General features: G+C 39.6%; 1 protein-coding gene across 1 annotated transcript in view; it reads left to right on the forward strand.

Moving 5' to 3' along the window:
* CTNND2 (catenin delta 2) overlaps window positions 1-26,018 on the forward strand; it is a 941,962-nt gene that overhangs the window by 499,662 nt on the left and 416,282 nt on the right. Inside the window, exons 4-5 of the mRNA XM_047878029.1 lie at window positions 13,029-13,063; window positions 13,454-13,570. Of these exons, the coding sequence (XP_047733985.1) occupies window positions 13,029-13,063; window positions 13,454-13,570 (152 nt within the window). The remainder of the gene's footprint in view (window positions 1-13,028; window positions 13,064-13,453; window positions 13,571-26,018) is intronic.

The raw sequence follows: 26,018 nt of genomic DNA on the forward strand, positions 1-26,018 counted from the left end.
TGCTCTCTCTCTCTCTCTCTCAAAATAAATAAATAACATTTTTAAAAAAAGAAATAGAACAGTGGATTGTCATATCTTTTCCTTTCCTTCTAGGTCATCATGTTCAGCATAAGTAGTTGGCAGACACAGGAGAGTAACATGAGTAAGAAAGAATATGATAGGGTGCCTTGATTGCTCGTGGTTCTTAGAACATCATTGCCTTCTTTCAAAGCAAGTTCTGGTTCAAAGGGTAAGCATGGCCTTTTGGGGGGCAGTCAGCAAGCACTCCTGCTTACTCAGTCATAAACATAACATGTTTACCTGGTACTCGCCTTGAGTCTTGCTCAGCTCCCACAACACATCATGGCTCCAACAGGGCACTGCACGCATTCTGTGAATGAGGCAGGACAGAACAGAATTACACATACATTGTGCATATGCACATCCTCATGCCTATGCTCCAGTGTCTTGTTGGATTCCACTTGCAAAACACAAGTTCAAAGATAGGGGGCCCTCTGAGTGTAACACAGTTGTAATTTGAGACAACTGCAAGGTTTCTAGCCCATGGAGCCCACCCTGGTAGTATTATCTCAGTACCCAGGAGGAGACTGAAGTTCCAGAAGGATGCGACTTTGCATGTTCCCCTCGGGCTGTGGGGCATTGGTGGTGGGAACTAAAAAGAATGGTGTGGCAGGCTTTATTCAAGGGGGGCCTTGAATACAGTGGGGTTTTTCAGTGAGGGAGAAAGATTGGGCCCGACTCCAAATATTACAAGGAAAAACGGGAATTTAAAGCCAAGCACCAGGGTGGGGGTCAATGGATGGGAAGTTACTCAGAGGAACCACCAAGAGTAAGGATGGGGTGTGCACCTAGGTGGCTCAGTGGATTGAGCATCTGACTCTTGATTTCAGCTCAGATCATGATCTCATGTTCATGAGATCAAGCCTGGCGTTGGCCTCTGCCCTGACAGCACAGAACCTGCTTGAGATTCTCTTTCTCCCTCTCTCTCTGCCTCTCTCTCCCCCTCTCTCTCTCAAATAAATAAACTTAAAAAAAAAAAAGGAGTAAGGAGGGGTGGTGGGATTCTGGCTAAACTGACCTACCAAGATTCATGCTAAAGACCAGGAAGGTGAGCAGACGTCACCTGGGGGATGATAGAGGATGAAGAACCCAATGAGATATGCAGGGTCCTCAGACATCAAGTGGGGGGGATTCTAGCTACCCTGGCTCAGAAGGATCCTTGTTAGAACTAGACTCTGCCAGGAAGGTCATGAGAGCCCAAGATTGGGCCTCGTCAAAAAAAGAGCTCGCAGGAGCCTAGCCAAAGTTTGATCGAGGAGAGAACCTTGTGGATGGGAAGTTAACACCTACCCTTCAGTCACTGAGCTCTTTATAGCACCAGGGAAGAGAACACAAAAAGATCCAACAAGGCAATGGCAGGGAGTGGTTTTCGAGGCACATTTCCAGTGCAGAACTGATGGGTAGATGCTAAGGATCCCAAACAATGATTCTGGGAAAGATAAGCTTTCATATCTTAAGAATATTAATAGATATTTCAATTCATGGATTTTAAAATGGTTTTATACATCTGGCAGGCAGTACAGTTGTTTAGTGAGATCTCACATTCAAATCCTCATTCTTTCTTCAAAAGAGGACTCGAGACAAATAAAGGCGCCCTGCGATGGTAAGAGAGGGAGAAGATGGAAAGGCTGATCCAGCTTTTCAGTTTCAAACACCAGATATTAAGGGCTGGCTGGAAAGAAGGCAATTCTTAATGTGGGAATTTTTCCCCACCACAATAAATACGGAAAGCCACGGACAGATGTAACCAAGGCAACCAATTTCCAGGAGTCGGGATAGTGGGTAGGGGGTTGTGGAAGCAGAGTGGCACCAGGGTAGCTCCCCTGTGAATTGGCGGGAGGAGCGGGCGTGTGTCTGCCAGGTGTGAGCCTAACTTGAATAAATATGCTTCCAGAGAGCCAATGAATTGTATCATGGGAGGTCTCTTGGACTCACCTAGAATGCATTAAGACTTGTATTTTGCTCTAGGACTGTAAGCCAAAATACCATTTTTAATTTTCCCCAAAAACATATGGCAATGGAAGTTAATACAGGGGCCTGATGAGCAGGGAGCTTAGATATAATGGATGAATTTTCATTTGGAAGCAGCACTATTCCTTGCATCTGAATGACAGTGGGCAGTATGATTGGTATATTATGCTCCAGGGATAATGCCTTCATTCACAGAACAAAGGAGAAGAGAGCCCAGGGCAGAGTCACTTGAGTTCTACTGAATAAAGAACAAAAAAGATAATCAGAAGTTAGCAGTGGTTTCTTTTATTTCTTCCCTCTCTCTTTGTTCCTTCCTTCCTTTGTCTTTACTCCACTCTTCTCAATGCCTTTTTAATTCTTCTTTAATTATTATATAGAAATAATTAAATAGTATATTGCATATAGAGAAAACAGTTCAGGGGGAGAAAGAAAAGGCATACCAAACCATACCCCACTGTGTTTTAAACTTTTTTTTTAAGTCTGTTTGTTTTGAAAGAGAGAGAGAGTGCATGCTTGCAGGGGAGGGGCAGAGAGAGAGGGAGAGAGAGAATCCCAAGCAGGCTCTGTGCTGTCCGTGTAGAGCCTGATGTGAGACTCAGTCTCACTGAGTGTGAGGTCATGACCTGAGCCCAAATTAAAAGTCGGACGTTCAACCAACTGAGCCACCAAGCACTCCTGTATTTTAACCTTTTTATTTTGAAATGGTTATAGATTAGTGGGAAGTTACAAAATAAAATACACACAGGCATATCCTATAACTTCTCCCAGTTCCCATCAATGGCAACATCAGTGGTGTCGCCATGTGGTACAGAATCACAAACAGGAAACTGACGTTGGTACAACGTCAGCGCTGGCTTTCCCCAGTTGTACACGCACTCGTGTGTGTGTGTGTGTGTGTGTGTGTGTGTGTGTGTGTGTGTTTAGTTCAGCTCAGTCTTATCAGATAAGTAGCTTTGTGTAACCACCACCACAAGGACATGCAGGATGCCTCCAGCACCATAAGGCCTCGTTTTACCCCTTTATAGTCACACCCACACTCACCCTCCGTCCGGAAGCCCTGGAAACCGCTGATCTATCCTCCAGTTCTATAATTTCGTTATTTCAAGAAGGTTATTTATCTTTTTTTACTCAGCATAATTTCCTTAAGATCCCTCCAAAACGTCATTTGGGACATATTATCAATAATCCATTTCTTTTTATTGCCACATACCTCCCTTTGGCGTGGATGTATTAGCGTGTTGAATCATTCACCTGTTGCAGAACATTTGGTTGTTTCTAGCTTGGGGCATTTATGAATGAACTATCAACATTTGTGCACCCCTTAAACATTTGAACTGAACCTTCAAATGGTTTTTAAAACCACTACTGATCATAAGGAAGTAAAGACCTATAATGCAATGAGAGTTGTTCACGAACATGACATGATTTCTGCTCTGTAAGGACACTGAAATTGAAATTTATTTTTACAAATCATCTGTTGCTACTCAAAGACAGAAAAACAAAAGATTCAGACCTCTCTTTTCTGTGAAACAGGCAATGGTTATTCGCATAAATTTCCATTAAATATCTAAGAAGTGTTAGCTTCACTTATATTAATGAAATCATTTCACTCTCAGTCAAGTTCAGTACTCAGGGTTTGACATATCTGTAATAGACACACAGTTATGAAGCAAGAACAGATGAAAGCAAAGCAAAGCAGGGAGTTTCAGAGGAACAGAAGAGTGAGGGACACCCCTGAACACGATCTCACACATGAGCCCAAGAAGCTAGGAAAATATAAACTTGACCCCTCCTTTTGTCCAGAGATGTCTCCAAGGTTAAAGTGCTCCCTTCACTGAGCAGACCCTAACAACAGGGATAATTCTGGAAGAATGACTGCAAAAGACTGATACTTGGAACATCTGAGAACCTTCAGATAGGTACCACCTCTGTCAGCAGACAAACCTACTACTCCTCTCCTGCCTGAGAAATCACTTATGAATGATCAGACTGCAAAACACAGTGAGCTCTCTATTCACCCTCAATATTCATGAGTGAAGCCATCAGGCTCACCAAAGATCTAACCCTGAGTTGCAAGGGACCCCAAAGGAGATTATGAATATCATGATGTATAATGCAGGAGTCTACACTTAGCACAGAAACGGCATAAACCACTCAGTTTCTGGTGGTTTGGAAGGCATTTCAAAATATTACAAGATCTCAGAATTAATTCATTAACAGTATCCCTGGTCATCTGCAATTGCAATTTACTACATTCTGATTGATGGAATGCTCACTGACAAAAATATTATGATAACTTTATTGTCTAATGTGGCTGGCATTCAGAAATTTTGCTTCAACAACTGTAAAATTCTGATGCATTCGCATAAGCATTTAAAAAAATACCCAGCTCATGCATGAGAAATCTCCCAGAAAACTACAAAGGGAGCTATGACGTGAGAATTTTCTAGTTTATAATTTACCATTTGTTCCTCCTTCTGATATTGAATTTTATGCACAATGTGCCTCTTGTAATATAACTACAACCGATGGCAAAACTAGAAAAGCATTTGAAGAAGAGAAACTTGAAAATATGTGTTTCCCATGGTAAGACCTTGACTTTGTGTAGATAGTGCCTTTAAGGTATTGAGCCAAGGGCTAATTCTTTGTCGTTGCTAGAAACTGGAGTCTGTATTTTGAAGGAATTAAAACAAACCAGAATTCATGTTCATTTCCTGTTGTTCAGCTCTGGCTGGCCAGCGCACAACCCTGACATTGTTGTGGTACTCCGAGATAAACATTGCAGCCGTGTGTATCCAGGCTACGGCATGGGAGCCATTTTGCGGTATCAGTTTCTTAGATAATTTGTCAGTCAAGAGTTCCATCCAAATTAACTTAGGAATATGAATTTCCCTTGCCTCAAAATAAAAGAAATTAATAATAGCAATTTGGGTCTGATTTATTTTCTTCCAAGGTTTTGAAAATAAGTTTTTTACTACGGGAAGAACAGTAGTGGTTGCCAGCAGAGGCATTTTGTGCTGGACCGATGGGAAAACTTACAGCTTAAAAGTGAGTCCTCTTTCTTTGGAAATCACAGACTGCCTCTTTTTCTCCACAGCTTTAGTGTAGAAAAAAAGAAAAGATGGACAATGTAAATTCTACAAAGGCTATATATAACGTATTGGTGAGATGGTATTTATTGGCCCCCAGCGTGGACAACTTGAATTGCATATGGTGGACCTATGGAACTTTCACTTCTATTAGTTGGCTGTGCTCTCTCAGCCTTCTGTTCTGCATGTGATAATGAGAGCTTACTTTAAAAAAAAAAAAAATAATGCCTTCTGTGTTCCCCCACTGTTTTGTGGGTTTTACATACCTTGGTTTTCTAAAGATCCCTCTGGGAAATTCTAGTAAATCTCCATTTTATAAATGGGGAAACTGATGTTTAGAGAGATTAAGTGGTTTGGTAAAGGCCCTACGGTCCTGTGTGCAGTAGTGCCTTCAACACACCTTCTCATGCAATGACTCTGCGAGCTTTGCACACTTGCTTCCCACACCTCTAGTGGACTGCAACGTCCTAGTGAGCCGTGCTGCGTCTCTCTGTTCTGTATGCCCAAAGCCACCATGAGCGCTCACCACGGGTTTGTGCTGACTTTGTTTCCATTTTCTCCAGGACTGGCTGTCACCAACAGGCTAGGCACGACACCACCGTGCCTGGGTATTTTCTTAATGTCCATTGTTCTCACGTCCCCACGTCTGTCCCCATTTTAACCCTCCCACAACAGACCACGGCGGGCTCCAAAGGATGAAATAGAGTAGGTCATAACCTACAGGCCATGTAAACCATTTTAGCCATGTGTAATAGAATAAGAAGCAATTCCGTCCTTGCTCAGGTAGTGCCAGGCGCCGATCTACTGAAAATACATCACTTGATATAAACTAATTTATTTCACCCACAAAATGTCTGCACTTCTGCCCAGAGAGTTTAAGTCACTTGCCCAAAGTGTCCTAGACTGAAAGGAGCGAAGCTGGGCTCCCGTCTCGGGGAGTCTGTCTTGTGAGTCCACACCCTTGGCCACTACACACGGCCCCCTGGTTTGGGAGCTTTGCGGTCCTCCAGCTAGGTGGTGTAGTCCTGCGAACATTTTTATAATAGCTGTAAAATTATATTTCTAATGAGAAGAGGTAGAGCGGGAAGAGGATGTATGATCGAAGGAAGAAAGAAACATGCCAGTTGCATGGCGGAGAGATCAGGACACTCATTTGGGAATATATCGCAGACGCCCGTAGAGACCACAAGGCAGTAGAGGGACGGAAAAACAGCTCCACAAGAAGTTCTGGAGGGAGCAGGGTTCCTCGCGTATCCAAACAAATATGGTCTGGGTACAGTGCACTAAACAGCTGCCTACCTCTCAGCTCCACGGGCTGCCGCTTCTCAGCATTTTTAGTGAATATGTCACATTTGCACATATTTGGGACTTTTGACCCAGGTCATTTTATCTTGCAACCAATACACATTCTTGTGAGGTGGCTGCATGCAAGACCATATACTAAGAAGTATTTTATGGTAGAGTACAATTTTAGGTCATACTGACATCGTAAATATAAGGGCCTTTGTTCCCGTAGGCGAAGATCCAACATCAGTTCTGCAAACCTTTATTTCACAACAGTTTCTCTGGCTTATGTTTTAGGTACATTGCTTAACTTGAAAGCAAACTAACAAAAAGAAAAAAAGGAAAAAAAAAAACCTTCATAGTTCCTTGCCTTTATTTCATTTTGAGTCATATTGTGAGCAATAACGCATCACACGATACAGTGCAGGGATTGATGCTCTGGGCATCAGAAAGCTGACAAAGAAAATAAGGAAATATATTTGTGCAGCTTCATGACAGACAGAGTAGCTATAGTAATGGCTTGCTTTGTGTCTTTTCCTGACATTAAGCAAACTCTCTGAACTTTCATATTATATATATTAGAAGTGGCCTGGAGGTGGGTAAGGATCCTATCATGCTGGAAATGATGAGGGTGAAAATCACTTCTCTAGGAGCTCAAAGGTTATTCTTTGGTTTCAACTAGTTTTTCCCCAACATCATGCCCGCAGAACTTGAAAGTTATTGGTTACTTACTTGAAATGTTTAAGCTTATATCAAGACATAGCCGAAGTGATCCTGTCATTTTTATCACATAGAAAATAGAGACAAATAGTAATTACATCTCTAAAACCATTCTTTTCCTCTATTATTTGGACTTACATATTTCATATTTTTTTGCATTATTTGAATTTCAACTACGAGTGATTTATCAACAATGAGAATATTATGTAGAACTGGGTCACCAAGATTTATCTAAGCGTTTAAGGAGACATTTCTAGATGTAAGAATCATGATGTTTTCCTAGTCCAAGTAACAAAGGCATTCCTAAGTTAATGTTAAGATTTTCCCTCATTTTTCATGAAATAAAACATTAAGAATAAAAGAGAAATTCCCTTTTAACCCACCTCAGACATTTCTCTCTGTTCCTCAGAGGCTACCACCGTCATGAAATTCAGTGTACGGGGCCACCTGGGTGGCTCAGTCGGTTAAGGAACTGACTTTTGATTTCAGCTCAGGTCATGATCTCACAGTCATGAGATCAAGCCCCATGTGATGCTCCATGCTGAGCATGGGATCTGCTTGGAATTCTGTCTCTCTCCCTTTGACACTTCCCTGCTTACACACATTCTGTCTCTAAAATAAAAAAAATATATACATATATTTTTTTATTTTAAAAAGAAATTCGGTGTATCTTTTTAATCTATGTTTATATGATTTCACTCAATAGATAGACAGACATATAGTTGAAAAACTAGCTTAAACCAAAGAATAGCCTTTGTGTATATACGTGTGTGTATACATATATGTATATGTATTTATACACAATATCATTTCATCAATGTTTTTAAAATTCACATAATTGGGATCATGTAATACATATGTGAAATTTGCATTTCCGACTCTATATTTTACATTTGAGAACTACCTAGGTTGCTTCATTGTGTATTTGGCTAATTTATTTTAACTGCTGAGTAGTGTTGATTCCATATATACGTTCTCTGTGTATGCAATCATATTATTTACATTTGTCCATTCCCTATTACTGATCCCTTAGGTTATTTCCATTGTTTGGGCACTGCTGACCTCTAGGCGTGAACAGTCTTGTAGAGGTGTTCCGGGCATAGGTGCTCAGATTTCCCTGGAAGTTCTACCTAAAAGCAGACTTACTGAGTGATTAGGCATCTGCATATAGGACATGACCAAGTATTGCCTCATTGTCACCGAGGTGACTGGTTTATTCTCACGTGCAACGTATGAGAGTTCTTGTTCCCCATCGTCTCTCCCGCACGTAATATTGTCAGACTGTCTAATTGTTTGACAGCCTGTGGAGTGTAAAGAATTGGCCTGTGTTTGGTTTTTATTCTTTCAACTGCTAATAGGCTTGAGTATCTTTTAATATGTTCAGTAACCATACATTCTAGATTTTTTTCTACTGTGCATCAGCTATATGTATACGTATTGACCTTGCTTTTGTTTGACCTTTTTAACCTTTATCTTAAAATTTTAATTTTAATATTTTAATATTTTTAATTTTAATATTTGTAATTTTAATTTCAATATTTGTAAGTTATCTGTGCTGCCAATATCTTCTCCCAGGACATGGCTTGTTTTTTCAACTTAGTTTACGGTTTTATGTTTATGTTTTTGCTTTTATCACATAGGGGTGTAATTTTGATGTCGCTAAATGTGCGAATAGAATAGTAGCTCAGAATGTGGCCTCTAGAAGCAAGGGACCGAGGGTCGTAATTCTCCCTCCGCTGCTTGCTGGATGTGGGACCATCAGCAAGTTCCTGAACATCTTTTTACCTCAGTTTCATAATCTGTAAAATGGGAAAATAGTACCTGTCTCAAAACTGTTGTCTTGGAAATTAACTGTAAATCAACTAGAATATTGCCTGTTAGAAAGCTAGAGGTATGTGTTAGCTATTAGGAGTTGTGCTTTTAATATATTGTTTTTAAACTCTTTCCTAGCACTACTGATTTATGGACGTATTTCTGTATACATTTAAAGGTTAAATGTTAGGTCATCTTTGTTACAAATATGTATTTTTCTCACAAGAATTGGGTTCTGGAACTGGTACATAGTTTTATGTTTAAATACATACTGGCTTATCTAAATTATGTCTATATCTTTATTAAATTTAGTTCTTTACAGATTACTTCTATTTGAAAAAAGAGCATTTTGGTAGTGAAAGCAAACTTTAGATTCTAAAATTGAACATGCATGGAAGTTACAAGTGTTTCAGAAATAACTTTTATATTATACTAAATTGAATGATATAATTGGGAGAAAGTTCACCATGAATAATATCCAAACACTTGAAGTAAGAATGTGTGAGACGCAGGCATAATCTGTGTTTATCGGATGAATAAATAGTTTGTTTGCTTTTTTAAAAAAGCATCCACCTAAAAGCAGCTTTTAGGAGAAGAAATCAAGTATATAAGATATACAATTGCATAGAATCCCCTAACAGAGAGTCAAGTGAGCACTTAATGGAAATAAAATCCAAACCAGGTCTCTCTTGGGACTTCCATTTTCTGTGATCAGTCATACTTTTAATGCATTTTAACTGTGCTAAAGGAATCAGGATTTTAAATGATTGGTGCTCTTTATCTGGCGAAAAGGAAGCTTCCTCTGCTTTGAGAGGAATAGTTTCATATTCACTGCGAACGGCATTCTTTCAAATGTAAGGGGGAAAAAATGTCTCATCTTGTTTCTGTTGCATCATCATCAAATTGAAACACTTTTGAAAGAGATGAACAAAAAGTAAATATTATAGGAAACTCTGATGTGTGGTCTGACACATAAAATCACCCGTCATTGTGCATGAGCAGATACATCTCACAGGATGAGTAAAAGCTGTCACACCACCTTATTTGTGGTAGAGTGACCCAAGACATTTTCTCCCAGCGCTCCACGGCGGAAATGTAAGATAGAGAAGCAAGAAACACCTTGCAAACTCAAACACTGCCACATTTCTCTATTACTCAGTGTGACATTTATGCAACAGAAACAAACCCCCCTCCGACTCCAGCGTTTTCACACAACAGTGGTTTATTTCTCACTCGTGCTGTGTCTTCTCTGGGTTGGCAGAAATCTTCCTCCCTCCTACTCAGGGACCCATCTCAGTGGGGGATTAGGAGAGAGAAAGAGAGAGAGAGAGCATGGAAATCTCGTGGCTGCCCTTCCGTGCTTGGGGCAGGAAGTGGCACTTGTCCCTTCCTCTCACGTGGCTCCATCTACGTGCAAGGGTGCGTGAAGTGCGTTCTTCGCTGAGCGTGCGAGGAGAGGAGTGGTGAATGCAATGACTTCTGTTGACTTATTCGTACTGTTTCTGGTGGATGGGAAGCCACTTGAGTGTGTGTTTCCCTCCACAACGTTTTATTGTGAGTTAGAAATATGAGCTTTGGAGTTTGGCGGATTAATTTAAATCCTTGTTGAGTTCCTTATGATCCGTGTGGTCAAGTTATCTAACGCCAAATAAGCCTGTTTTCGCCACCTCCCAAAACGACCATTGAGGTTGACAGGAATCAGAGGAGCCAAGGTATACAGTAAGCACTTAGTAAAGGGTGATACTGACAAAAGAAACATAGCAGCATAGAGATAGTAGTAAACCCTAGAGGGTTAACATGAGACCATCTTTATCGTACCAGAAAAATATTGTTATCAGTTTCCTGGGGCCCCCATAACAAGTGACCACAGCTGAGTGGCTTAAAACAAAAGAAATGTATTCTCTCAAACTCTTTGGAGGCTCTAAGTTCAAAATCAAGGTGTCAGCAGGGCTGTGGTCTCTATAAAGGCTCGGGAGGAGGATCCTTCCTTATTTCTTCTAGGCTCTGATGGCATCCAGCCTTGGCTTGTAGATGCCTAATTCCAGTCTCTTCATCCTTTTTCATATAACCTTGTCTTCTGTGTGTCTCTTGTAAAGACAGTTATCATGGGATTTGGGATGATCTCATCTGAAGACCTTTTCCTTAATTCAAACATCTACTAAAACACTTTTTCCCGGGCACCTGGGTGGCTCAGTTGGTTAAGGGTCCAACTTCGGCTCAGGTCATGATCTCACGATTCGTAGGTTCGAGCCCGGCGTCGGGCTCTGTGCTGACAAGTCAGAGCCTGGAGCCTGCTTCAGATTCTGTGTCTCCCTCTCTCTCTCTGCCCCTCCCCCACTCACATTCTGTGTGTGTGTGTGTGTCTCTCTCTCTTAAAAATAAATAAGCATTAAAAAATATTTTTTCAAAAGCGCTTTTTCCATTAGTAGTCATATACAGTTTCTAGAGATTTAATGTGGACATATCTCCTGGGGGTGAGGGGCACCATTCAACTTACTACAACTATGAAAGCATTTTTTTTATTCCTATTTAAAATCTCACTTACTGGGGCACCTGGATACCTCAGTTGGTTAAGCCTCTCACTCTTGGTTTTGGCTCAGGTCATGATCTCACGGTTCGTGAGTTCAAGCCCACATCAGGCTCCATGCTGTCAGTGCAGAGCCTGCTTGAGATTCTGTCTGTCTCTCTCTCTCTCTCTGCCCCTCCCCTTCTCTCTCTCTGTCTCTCAAAAAAATAAATACATACATACACTTAAATTTATTAAAACAATAAAATAAAATGCTACTAACTGAACCAGTGCATGCAACTTTTAAAATATTGACCTTAGGATTACTTTTCTGTTTTAAGTATGGAACTTTATAGATAACATATTACCACTATATGGCACATACCTTTTTGAAATAAGAAAAAGTTGCATTGGACTGAATTTGTAAAGTTATCATTTCATGTATCAGTTGTGTGTATGGTTTTCACCATTGTGCAGCTGTTTTCCAGTTTGATAAAATGGATTGGTCAGGGAGCAAGATGCCCAGGAAACAGTCACATGTCCCTTAAGATACTATTCTTGTGTTCATGTATACCGATCACAGCTTTTCTGAACACTGATTCATACCAGAATTCCCTTTCCTTTTCCCTCTGTAAATATATCCAGAAGCCCCCTCTAAGGTACAGATTAAAGGTCTAAAACCCACTTGCTGTTGTGCAACTGATGAGCTATTCATAGAAGCTGCTGGATCAGAGCAAAAGATTTAGTGAAATAAGTGTAGAAAAGCATTCTCAAAATGATACCTGTCTGTAATTGGCATCTAGATTTCTTACCAATCATTGACATATAAAAAGGGGCATGTAGAAAGTATTTGCATGTGTAATGAAAGAGTTATGCACATGTAGACATTTTAAATTTATTTATATATTTAATAAATCATTCAAAATTAACCTATGTCGCCTTCATAGATGAACTCTGCACATTGTCTTTGGCACATCGTGTATATGAACAACCCTTTCTCCCTAGGTCGTCTTATAAGATGTATTTGTAAAGCGAGAAATCGGGACTGTATATTCAGTTGGTGGTAAAGTGTTATAATTTGTAAATGACTTAATTTGAACTAATAATCAGCTGAAAGGAACTGCTCATGTGATATGTCTAGAAGAAGGAATAAATTTATCGAGCCTTCTTTATAATGCAAAAGGAGGTTATTTCTTTCTTAGACAATCTCACAAAGTCTATATGAAACTAGTCAGACTCGTATTTTAAAATAACTAAAATTGGGTAGGACTGCATCTATGTAAAAGCTGTTGCAAGAGAGGAGTATAATAGGTTGGGCTTTGTAAAAAAAAAAAAAAAGGAGCTGTTCTCTGAAAATTACTGAACAGTGTCCATTTATAACACGCTAGTGCCTGTGAATCAAAAGAGATCTACATCAAATGGATTACAGTTAAGATTGTATCAAAATGGGATCTTTTTTCTCAGTAAAAATCTAAAGGACACACCGTGGAGCCACCATGGCTACTCCAATGCATCTTTGTGTCTTCTAGTCTAGGGTCCTTGGTTTCTAACCAGTGCATTATATCTGTGTATTCTCTTTTTTACAGTTCAGCAGAAGAGCAGTTTCACTGGCAATCACAAGGTAAAGTACAGCTTCTTGATGAAACTTACATCCATTTCTGCGTGTATGTCTACTGATTAATATTCTTGTGAACTTTAGACAAAAGACTGATAAAAATGAGTATGAGAACACCATGACACTAAAATTAAATGTTCCTGTGATAGCTCGTGATTCCCTGAGAGCTGAGTTCTCTCAATTCCCTAGAAACCTTTGGGTTTTTCATGGATACCTGGAATTGGCTGGCCTTGGCTTTTGATACTGGTTGACCAAGGATTACAATGCGAAATCTAATGAGAACCTCATGAGATAATGTCTTTGGTTAGGATACTTTCCATTATTAAATAGTAACCTGAAGCTTTAATAATAAGAGCATCATGTGTTTGTTCATCACTTTAAAATGTTGTGTTTCAGATGGTCAAAAAGACATCGAAGATGAACTTACAACAGGTCTTGAGCTGGTGGACTCCTGTATTAGATCCTTGCAGGAATCAGGAATACTTGACCCACAGGATTATTCCACAAGTGAAAGTAAGTCAAATGACAATGATGCTTGAAGACAATTTTAAAATATAAGAGTATACTTTATTATAATATAATTAACATAAAAAGCTATATCTAAGAGGACTTCAACCTGTGTTTGTACATGTTTTATCCATTTCACTCCACTGTCATCTAATTCCTTCCCACATTACCCATCCCAACTCACGTTAGATTATAGTCTCTCTTAAATCAGCAATTGAATCTAGATTTCTCACAAATTACTGACAGAGTGGGGATTCTCACCAATTTTCTGATATCCTTTTTGGCACCTAGCTAGACTATCACATTGAATGAACTCACCATATATTTGTTTAACCAGTACAGTGTCTGCTTTGAAATTTACTGTGAATGCTTTACATACACAGATCATTGTTGGTAGAGATCATAAACAGTACAACAGCTATGCAACAAAACAGAAAGAATCAATGAAATATATTCAGTACTAACTACTTAGTATTATGCTATAGTACTCTGCAGTAGCCCCTTGTATTTCTATATGTAGCCACCTTGAATTTGCATATTAACCTCGACAGAATATTTTAAAATTTCTTCATCTCCTCCTAATTATATATATTTTCAACCATAGTGGTTGAGGCTTAGGAATAAAAGTGCTGTGAATTGAAATGAGCTTCACTTTAATAAATCATAAAATTCTCTTGACTTAGTTTAATAAAATCCCACAAAAAGCTAAAAATGAAATCATTAAAACATATATCACACTGGTAATTTCTATATCAGAAATCAGTGGAGCATTTCATTTCTTAATTAAAAAAAATAAAATCTCCTTGAATACCCATCAAGGTTTGCTATTTAAAAGGAAGATATAAGAATAAGATAGCATACTTATCTTGAAACCATTAAATTTACACATTAGTTCACTTTCTCTACAATTTTTATAATACCACTACTCTTAGGATAACATCATCATGAATATCCAGATTTATTCAAACCCATTTGAATCCCCTCAATAAAACTTCTCAAATAAGATGCATGATTTATAGTATCCTTGTTATCTGTATTTTATATTTTAGAATGTAGCCTCATTACTTATCTCTCAGTCAATAAATGCATTTCTCTTATAGGGGTAGTTGTAGTCTGACTTATATTTAATTAATATTTGAGGCACATGTACTCCCTTTGTTAGAGTAAGGAAAATAGAGATAAAATAGCATCTCTTGGGAGAGAGTTGATATTTGATATCATATTTTTCATATGATAATAGAGAAACATTCTCTTATGAGCTTAGGAGAGGGAATAACCTTCAAGACACAGAAGGTACAGAAAAAAAGAAGGAAGAGAAGTAAAATACGAGGCAAACAAGTTGAAACAGGAGGGATGAATCAAGTGTATTGGTCTAGCCCTACAGGTGAGCACACTGAATTCTTTGAAAAGAATAAAAAGTTTGTAATAAGGATAAGATAGTTATGTGATGTTGATAAGGGACATATTTATATTAATGAAACAAATGTTGAAGTTCAAGGAACAGAGTAGTAACAGCAATTATAATCAATATAAACTAGGATTGGGAAGAATTTGTGAGATGAACTGGAATTTAATGCAGGAACATTAGGCCAGGTCAAAGAGGAATTATCGAGTGAAAATGTTTTTGCTTACAAGGATGTGATAAACTCATACTAACATCTAGTGAACGTGATGTACCAAACAGAATAATACCTGAATATTAAAATAAAAATTATTAAGAATGAACAGAGAAATTGATGAAAAATACCGTTGTGAACATTTCAATGCGCAGAATCAGACAGAATTCAGGAAGAGAAAGACACGTAAAATTGGAATACATAATCGACAAACCAATGTAATAACTATATCTAAAAAGTTAGATCCATTGAATGATAGTATACATTTGTTATATATGTCCAGGAAAACTTAGAAGACTTGATCAGCTATAGGGCAGTAAAGACAATCTTAAAAATTAAAAAGTACAGAGGGGTGCCCGGGTAGATCAGTCAGTTAAGCATCTGATTCTTGATTTCATCTCGGGTCATGATCTCATGGTTCATGAGATCGAGCCCCACATTGGGCTCTGCACTGAAAGCATGGAGCCTGCTTGGGATTCTCAATCTCTCCCCTCTTTGCTCCCCCACCCCACCCCAGTCATGCTTCCTCTCTCTCTCTCTCTGTCTCTCTCTCTCTCTCTCTCTCTCTCAAAAAAAAAAAAAAAAGTCATCTTAGAAAAAAGTACAGAAAGGCCACCTTCTTTGGTAATGATCTAGTAAAATTAAAAGTAAATAAAATGATAAAATATATCCACGGTAAAATTAATAAAATGCATTTGAATCTACAAATAAAAATAGAAATAAAAAGAAAGTTACATACTATTTAAAAAGCAAGTAAAATAGGGCGCCTGGGTGGCTCAGTCGATTTAGTGTCCAACTCTTGCTTTTTGGCTCAGGACATAATCTCACAGCTCATGGGTTCGAGCCCTGCATCAGGTACCATGCTGATGGAGCAGAGCCTGCCTGGGATTCTCTCTCTCCCTCTCTGTCCCTCCCTTTCTCTATCCTTCTCAAAAATAAACTTAAAAAATAAATAAACAGAAACAAATAGAATAGTGATATTTTATAATGAAAATACAGGGGTAAGGGGGAGAAACTGTACTCAGTAAATCTTAACTTTAGGGGCGCCTGGGTGGCTCAGTCGGTTGAGCAACCGACTGCGGCTCAGGCCATGATCTAGCGGTTTGTGAGTTCGAGCCCCGCGTCGGGCTCTGTGCTGACAGCTCGGAGCCTGGAGCCTGCTTCCGATTCTGTGTCTCCCTCTCTCTCTGCCCCTCCCCAACTCACGCTCTGTCTCTCTCTGTCTCAGAAATAAAATAATAAAAAAAAATTTTTAACAAAGATCAGATCAAAGAATGTAGTACTCATTTTGGGGAAACCTTAAAAAGAGCTAAATAAACCAAAGAAATTAGAAAGATGGGAATAATAAAAGTAATGCAGAGATAAAGTAATATAATATAAAATAGTAGAAGAGATAAATAAAGTGATAAAAGGAGTAAATATAGGAAGTTAAAAAAAATTTTAATCAACTGATAATCCTGAGTTTTCCTAATTGAAACACTCTCTACACATGAGAGAAATGGAATGAATTTTTAGTGTTCACTTTTCATTTCCTGTAATATGTGTTCAAAAATTTTATCTACAAAAGATGTATCTTTGTTCCAGGAAAGTTAAATACTCCAGTAGGGTTTTTTGGAATGTATTTGGTAACTGCTGGATTTTTGTCTTTTGGAAAGATTAGTTATGTCCTGTTACTATGTACTGGGTTATTTTGAAGACTCCTAGGATTTTAGTTGTTTGTTTTTCCTGCAAGCCCCTGCTTTGTTGTTTGAGATAGAAAAGTAACAAGGCAAAATAAACCAAAAACAAAAACAAAAACAACTCAAATAACCCAGGTGATAAAATCACCATCCAAAACTTTTATGCCAAAGGATCAAAAACCACAATGAAGAGTATTGTTACTCTTTTTTTTTTTTAATGTTTCTTTATTTATGAGAGAGAAAGAGAGACAGCCGGGGAGGAACAGAGAGAGAGACACACACACAGAATCTGAAGCAGGCTCCAGCTTCTGAGCTCCAAGCTGTCAGCCCAGAGCTGGACACAGGGCTCGAACTCAACAACGTGAGATCATCTGAGCTGAAGTCGGACACTTATCCGACTGAACCACCCAGGTGCCCCTATTGTAATTCTTCAGATACATTTGTTCTTAATATTTTCAGAGTAACTTTGAGACAGAACTAATTAAGTAAAATTGGGGAAATTAATTTTAATTTTTTTAATGATTTATTTATTTTTGAGAGAGAGAGAGAGAGAGAGAGAGAGAGAGAGAGCAGGGGAGGGGCAGAGAGAGACACACACACAGAATCTGAAGCAGGCTCCAGGCTCTGAGCTGTCAGCACAGAGCCCGATGCGGGGCTCGGGCACGTGCACTGTGAGATCATGACCTGAGCTGCAGTGGGACACTTATCCAACGGAGCCACCCAGGCATCCCAGGAGACTAATTTTAAAATATTGCGTAGGTAACTATCATTTCAGGGATCAATTATGGCTAATTTTAAGTGTTTAGAAGGCCATAAAATAAAAGTCTCTCTGTTGCTCTTGTATTTGTATCAGGGTCCAGCTGGGAAATAGATTCTACTCAAGAGTTTAACCGAAGAGAAGTTCATTAAGGGACTATTTGCAAAGGAGTGGGCAAGATCGAGGGAATAAAAGGTGTCTGTTGAGGTGCTCAGGTAGCAGCAACAGAGGGCAGCCCTTCCCACGGTGGACATGAAGGAAAAGTCTAGGGAACAGGACCAGCCGTCAAGAGGTGTGGCAGGAGCAGAAGGATAAACACCCTAACTTCTCTCCTCCTGCTTTCTGATGTCCCCATGCCTACTATTGGCCAAATCTGATCACAAACCAAAGAGCAAGGGGCCCTCGTGAGACTCTACATGGCAAAAAGGGCAGAGAATGACTACGGGAGTGAAGAAGCAATCTGCACAACATCCCATCAAGTAGTAGAACAACATACCGTGTTCATGTTCTTGTTTTATAAACAACACATTGAGATCCGGTGACTTTTTGACACATTTCATATAGTTAGTGCAAATCTAACAAATATGTGTCACAGAGTCATTAGGAGAATTGCTATTGTTTACTGGGGGAAAAGAAAAAGTTATAGAACCTCAGCGATAGAACCTTAGCTTCTCACATAATGTACAGCTTGATCCAAACTGCTGTGGACTAAATACCTTATTTAATCCGTGTATCTTTGGAGATATAAACTCAGAGAGAAGTGTGATTAGGTCTTATCCAAAAATTAATAAAACTATTTGCCAGTCAAAATCAGAAATAGAATGGACAACTTTGGAGAAAATGACTTACATGTTTATAGACAATGTTAATTTGTTTAAATACTGTATTTTGAAACAGTAATTATTTTTATCTGGAGCATATTGACAAATTTAAATTCCACCACATTCTAGAGAACCCCAGCATTCGGGAGGATGAAAAACTTAGGAGCTTATTATATTCTGAGTGTTATGGCAAAGAAAGGGCGGTTATTCTGAGATTTCAAATCAGAACATATTCAAAAAAATCAAGAATCAATCATGTAACCTACCATTCTGAGCAGACAGAATCCAAATTGAATAATCATATATACTTGGACAGAGGTGGATATGTTATTTAGTGTTGATTTACAGTCTGTCATTTTTATTTAATTACTGTGATTATTCTTAATTGTTATGCAGCAAGAGAATTGTTGAGGGATCAAGTTAGTAAGATACTGTAAAATATAACGCCATCGAGTCTTATGCAGTAATAACAATAAAGGTGAGGGACATCCTTATAAAGTGAATCTTTTCATAATTCCTAGTAAGCATGGCACCAAAGGATGCAGAACACTTTTAGGAGTAAAGGTTTTTATAGTAACTAAAATAATCAAAAAATAAATGTATACACCACGGCTCACAATATTGATGTCACGCTCAGGGAAAGAGAACTGGTTCGTTTCCTTTTCTTTTATGGTGGAAACCAGTCCTTAGGCAGACCCAATGAAGAGCCTCTGAGAAGGGGTACAAGGCAGCCCATCCCACCCTTGGAGTCAGAAAACCTGGATTTAAAAGTCCTCCTGCTCCCACTGCTCCACCAGTGGTTGAGAACTATCACCCGGAATCTGGAGATCCCAAGTCTTTTCCTGGAAATGCATTTATTCAAGTTAGTTGAGTTGCTCCTTGGGTTGTTCATTTCCTGTAAAATCACTTCATCTTATGCCTTTGGTTTTTGAAATGCAAATGACAGTCTTCTTTCCAGAAGTTTGTCATGGTTCCAAGTCTAAAATTATCTTTAAATACTATATGCATCTATTTGTTTCCTTTCAAAATTCACTCACATCCATTTCCCTTACTGCCTTTGGTGTCATGGGGCCAGTAGGAAGTTAACAGTGGCAGAAATGGTAAGTACGAGCAAAAGTCAAGGGAAAACACCCAGGTGACACACAGGACATAGTAATATCCACCTAGAAGCTGTAGTTAATTTCCCTTCCAGATGCTTCAGGTTTGCAACAATTTCTTTTTCTCTGATTTCCTTCTATCACATGGATATTCAAGGGTGATGTTCTACCTTTTCCAAAGAGGCAAACATGGGAATCGAAGGGATAAACAAAGGCATGAAGTACCAACGCTTCCTTCTCCATTTCCAAAGCAAGGGAGGACATGATGCAAATTTCTCGTTAAAAACATCATTCTCACCCGTGTGAGTAGGGTGTCCTGAGATCAAGCACAGAGTTTAAAGCCCAATGGGGATTTTTAATAAAAATAAAATTGGGTTTTGGAATTGTCAAAGTGTCCAAAACACGGGTGTCCAAAACATAAATATGAGTATCAAACAAAAGCTGGTGAAAGGAAGGAAAGTATCAGAACAGGCATGAGTATAAGAAAAGTTACAGAGGCGAATGAATGCCCCGGTGAGAAAGTCAGAACAAGCAAACTCTTTCTCAGGAGACAGTGAAAGGAGGGGCGTTCTGGTAATACCTTGTGGAGACATCTTGTGGGATTCCCCCAGAACTTAAAACACTCAAACTGCCCCTGGTCAAACAATAAGCCACTGCAACAGCAACTGATAACAATCAAAGCATAATACGCTGGGTTTTTATTGCATCAGTATGGGCACAGGTGGTGTTACAGTCATTCATTTTTTTTAACATATGTATTAAATACTTATTAAAGGAAGCACAGAGAGTCTCTGCCCTGGTGGCATTTACATGCTAGTCAGCAAAGGCTGAAATCAAGTAATCTGAATACTATAAGGTCAAGTAGATAATGGCTACAAGCAAAAAAATAAAAATAAAAAAAAATAAGACGTGGAGTAGAATAGGGTTCTCAAAGTGTACTTGGGCATCGTGGAGGGTCCCGAGACCCTTTCAGGGAGGCTGCAAAGGCATGAGTTTTCACAAAAATCCTACGATGTTACTTGCTTTTGCATGCGCATTCTCGCCCAGTGAGGGTGAAGGCGTCTCACCGGAGCCACGTCACAGGGGTTTTCCAGAGGCTACATGGTGCGCGATGGCATCACTGTCATCCGTTTCAAAGATCTTTCGGTTTTAATACAGTGAATAGCATTCTCTATCACCCATACAAATAAAAGCTCTTTGCAGTCCTCAGTGATTTTTTAGAAGCATGAAAGTGTTATGAGAACTGCTCCAGTTTTGAAAGAATGATCAAAGGGCCAGGAAGACCTCCGTTGGGAGAAGATGTTGGATTAGGGACCTGAACGGAATGCACAGCCAAGCCCTGCAGATCTCTAAGGGAAAAGTCTGTGATTTGTGGCAAATCACACACTGGTTCTTTAAGTTAGTATACTCCATAAATAAATTAGTTTTCAGCATTTAGCTTTTAAATTTTGTTTCCTGCTAAACTGGTTTCTATTAATTTTCTATTTCTTTTCATAATTCTTGATAATAAGAACTATGGATCTATTATCTTTAGGCAATTAATTTATGAAGAAGTATATATAATGCTTTTCCTCTGTGCGCTACATTAAGTTTTTTAAATGGTAAATAATCTGAAGATAAAACTTTACAAGGAAATAGTTGGGAATTGTAATGAGCTATAAAAAATACTGTTCTGTGATGATAACATCATGTAAAATCCCATGCATAATAAAATTCTTGAGCGATACATTTTAAACTAAAGTTATACATTTGAAGTTCATTTTGTGGTAAATGTCATTTTGTTAATTCCCCTCTATTGGTTACAGCTGTAAAGAAACTGAGTTGTTGCATAAGTGTGAGTACATCACCGACCTTCTATTTATCCATATACAATAGGAAAACTTGAAAAAGCCCACTGATTAGGACAATAGCATTGGTTGAATCTAAATCAGTTTAAAAACTAAATGAGTACTTTTCTAATCCTGGGACCGCTAGAGCTGTAATTTTCACCTAAAGCATTGCACACTGAAAGCAGCTGCCCAGACAAACTTGACATTCTGCAGACAGACTTAAAAATCAAGTGTAGAAACACACCTGTCCTCGGAATAATTCCACATCACTCGGAGCTTCCTTGCATAACAACCTTCTCGAGCTTTTTTCTTTGGTTAATTCTAGGAATAGTGGATGGGCTTAACTACCATTTTCAGGGAAATTCCTCAGTGAAATGCCTACAGTTGAGCTTTGAGAGTTACTAGTGAAGATTAGAAGAAAATAACTAGTTTAACACCACGAACCACCTGTATTCCAAGTAAGCTTAAGCTGACAAGTTTTCCAGAATTCACAAAGAGGAAATGGCCACTCTAAATGAAACTGATTAGTAGTTCGATTTAAATAAAAGTCAATATTTGTACTCTATAAAGTTAACTTGCAGTTAGATATGACCAAAATGCTATGAGCTTATTAAAATCAATTTGATAATCTTACAAATAATTGACAACTTCTCATTGATTTTGTGATTTATAACAGCCCATTTGTATATGTCTATATAATTTCCACCAACTATTTCCTCTATTCTTGGTCAATATTTTTTTTATAAAGAAATATGTTCTCTTTCTCTTCAGTTGATGTGGCTCTGAGAGTTTACGCTCATTTAAAGCACAATAACACTTAACCTTCAAATCTGTCTTAACCTCCCAGAAAGACTGGAGAATGAGAGGGTAGAAATGAATGCATATTCTGTCAGTTATAGATGTATGTGAATCTTGGTGGCGTTATCCTTCATGGTCTATGTAAAGATAAGTTTTTATATCATTTTGACAGACTCAATTTAGCCTAAGAGTAAATGTTTCTAAACTTCCTGACAAACGTAAATCTAAACAAAGCTGCCAAAGTCAGGTGTCCAGTCCTGAAACGGTCTGTCTCAGTTTGCGTGTTTATTATTCCTTTGATAATGCGGAATTAACAGCCTCAACAGAACATTCATGGAGTGCCTGTCTGAGGCATTGCCTAATTCTAATGGTTTATTTTAGTGCATTCTTGTTAGTAACACTTTGTTTTTAATGGTAAAAATGACCCTTTGGAGTTAAATTGATAATCACCCTTTAGAAACCTTATCTTTTTTCCCCCTAAGTGTATTTATTTATTTTGAGAGAGAGAGAGCAAGAGCGAGCAGAGAAGGGGCAGAGAGAGAGGGAGAGAGAGAATCCCAAGTAGACAACATGCTGTCAGCACAGGGCCCACCATGGGGCTCGATCTCAGGAACGATGAGATCACGACCTGAGCTGAAATCAAGAGTCAGATGCCTAACCGACTGGGCCACCCAGGCGCTCCTAGAAACTGTCATTCTTGTGGCTTCAACTTCCACTATTGATGACTTTGGTAGCTCCGTCTCTGTCCTCAAGTCTCACCCACGTGCAATCAAACTTTGATCTTGGAAATTGCCAGGTTATATTTGAGCCAGTACTGAAATCAAGCTCAGAGTCCCTTTCTAACTACATAAATCCTCACCATCTCCTTCTGCTCTGTAATTTAAAAATTAAGCCCATCCTTCCGTAAAACACACCCACTAATTTCTCTGCTTGGGAATGCCACATCGTTGGGAGTTTCGGCTTTCCCACCCTCACCTGTGAGTGTGTGTTGTATTCTGGGACAGGTGCTCAAGTAGAGCAGACCAGAATTAGCAACTCCCAGTAAGTCACCTTAGAACTTACAGATTCAGAAGGTACGTGCGTGATTACGCCAGTGCATTACTGTCTGCTGGCTTTTCTGGAAAGACTTACTCTGCTCTGTGCGAACCTCCCGGGCCCCCACTGCAGTGCTCGCAGTCAGCTACACGGTGGAGTCATTTTGTCTCGGCTTCACTCCTGCCCTCTTCGTCACTAAGTCCCCGTGAGCTTTTCTTTCAAAACGTCTCCCAGCTGTGCACCTCTCTCTCCCTTCCTCAATTCCAGCGGGTTTTCTTTCTCTGCACTGCAGGAAATTCCCGGTCCTAGTCTCTCCAGTATCTAAGCAGTGTCCTGCTGCCTTCATTGTAAATGTTCAGAATTCTGGGGCGCCTGAGTGGCTCAGTCCATGAAGTGTGCACCTCTTGGTTTCGGCTCATTTCATGATCTTGCAGTTCATGGGACTGAGCCCTGCTCTAGATTCTGTGCTGACACTGTGGGGCCTGCTTGGGATCCTCTCTCTCCCTCTCTCTGCCCCTCCCCTGCTCATGCTGTCTCTCTCTCTCTCTCTCAAAATAAATAACTAAACTTAAAAAAAAAAAAAAGTTCAGAATTCTGCTTCCATCCTATTACCCTCTGTCTAGAGAACCCATTGCTGTGTGATACTGTACAAATCTCCCTGTCAAATGCTTAACATTTCTCAAGAGTCTGGGCTGCTCAGAGGGTTAAAGCAACCCGGTGGGGGTAGGATGAATTCTCTCTGAGCCATCAGGCATCAAGGCAGGCTGCAAGGAGGAGGTAACATTTAAACATCACTTTGAGGATGAGTTTTGATATTGACAGAGAAATGAATTTTAAGCTGAGGGGACAGAGGGAAGCTTTGCTTTCTCATCTCTTGGCTCTGACGACTAGGGGTTGTTTGGGCTTGTTTTCAATTTTACACAGGCCACTTCAATGATCTATGCCTTGAATGTCTCATTTGTCAAATGAAAGCTCACGAGGTGTTGAAGGGAAACATGAAGTGACACCTGGGGTAGCGCTGGAATAAGGTTTTCGGGACAAACAAACCCCAGTCAAGGTTTTGTTATTATCAGACCACGTGGCTATGTGATTAGATCTAGTGACTAACTGAAAACGGACATCTGTAAAGGAGTTTATGCTTTTGCAAACATCTTCCCATCCATTGTCTCCTTAGGTGCTCAAATTTGCCAAGGTTAACATTTGTAGAGACACAGTAATGGAGTGTGGTTAAGAACACACACTCTGAAGCCAGATGCCGCACCTGCAGGCAGCCCTGGGTGGCCTCAGTGCCCCTCTCAGTCCTGTTGACACAAGCAGGATGGTTGGAGGTGCCTTCCCACTGGCTCCTTGTGAAGATTCGGTGAGCTAAGCGATGTCAGCTGTTCTGGACTGTCCCCAGAACCTAGAAAGTACTCAGTGAAGGTTAGCTTCTATTACTGACACATCAGTATCCTCATCATCTCTGCTTTTATAAACATGGAGGTCTACTGACTTCTAGTTCTGGATTCTTTTCAACCCACCCCATTGGCATGACTGTGACCTACATAATGACTTAGGAAAAACGCACTGCAGGTCTCTGGCCTTTTCTGTGTTATTGCAAAGTATGTAGCTGAATTAAGGGTTACTGTTTTCTGAGATCGACATTTAGCTACAGAAGGCAAGAATGAACAATTCCAGAAGTCTCTTTAAACCTGTGCAGAATAAGTGCATATAATCATGAAAACTCTAGAATTTCTAGCTCAGTTAGGAAAAACCAGACTATATATTACAGTATATGTGTTAATACGACCTGTGAGTCTGAATTTTTATGTACAAAATGAGCCTTTCAAGCTTTCTACCTGCCTAGGCTGATCTCTGCCCCACTGACGGTGGACAGCAAGCTTCCCCAGCCAATACCGGAGTCTCGAAGGAGAGGTTCTTTGGGGGCGTACCACAGTCCGAGGCCTAGAGCTTTCTCCTGCAAACAAATTGGCTTCTCTTTAGGGAAGAATTTGTCAACCTTAAAATATCAGTTTGTGTATAGGACTTAATACTGCTTGGATACTAAACAGCACCTACCCCTAGACTTGGGGATAGAAGATGAGGATCTGAGTCCCATCTTCGTTTTACCAAGTGCATGACACTGGCTGACCAACCCTTCAGCCTCTCCACACCTCTGTTTGTGTTTCTGAGAATAATCAAAAAGATTCCAGGACGGTTGTTTTCACAGATTGCCATGTGGTCTCTAGTCAATTCATGTATGTGAAAGCACACAGAGATATTACTGAGATACTGGTATTATACTCAAGATGCATTGCTTCAGGTACCTTTCTAGGTTCGATGGAAGGTTTTATGTCCCTCTGTTCTGCAGTTCCCTTGGAATTTCTCCCCTGTGTCCACTTGGATTATTGTGTCTTGGTCAGATCAAGGATGCATATAATCTTGAATTTTAACTATTTCCCAGGTAATCATTTCACCTCCTCTTCCCAGTCCCCCAGAACTGAGTCATCTTGAGCAGACCCCTGGGCTCAGCTTTGAGGACTATTCCACCCTGGGGAAGGTCCAGAATGGTCAAAGAAGTCACAGTCAAGGCTTCCCATACCAGAGGGTAGCTGTTGCTTTCTGTGACCTACTAAGACTTGGAGGTCCGCTGTTGCTCACAGTTTTGGTTTCTTCTGGAAGAGTTAATTGCCCTAAAGGCAACCTTCCATTTCCCTAGGTGGAATTTTAAAGCCCAGTCTCTCCCCACCCCCCCACCCTAAGAGATCCTCTCACATCGTCCTTATCCCCCAGCAGAATGCTTCATATCCTCAGGACTGTGGTCTAATACCACCTCTAGCCCG

This window comes from Prionailurus viverrinus, chromosome A1 (genome assembly GCF_022837055.1).
Source record: "Prionailurus viverrinus isolate Anna chromosome A1, UM_Priviv_1.0, whole genome shotgun sequence".
Taxonomy (NCBI): domain Eukaryota; kingdom Metazoa; phylum Chordata; class Mammalia; order Carnivora; family Felidae; genus Prionailurus; species Prionailurus viverrinus.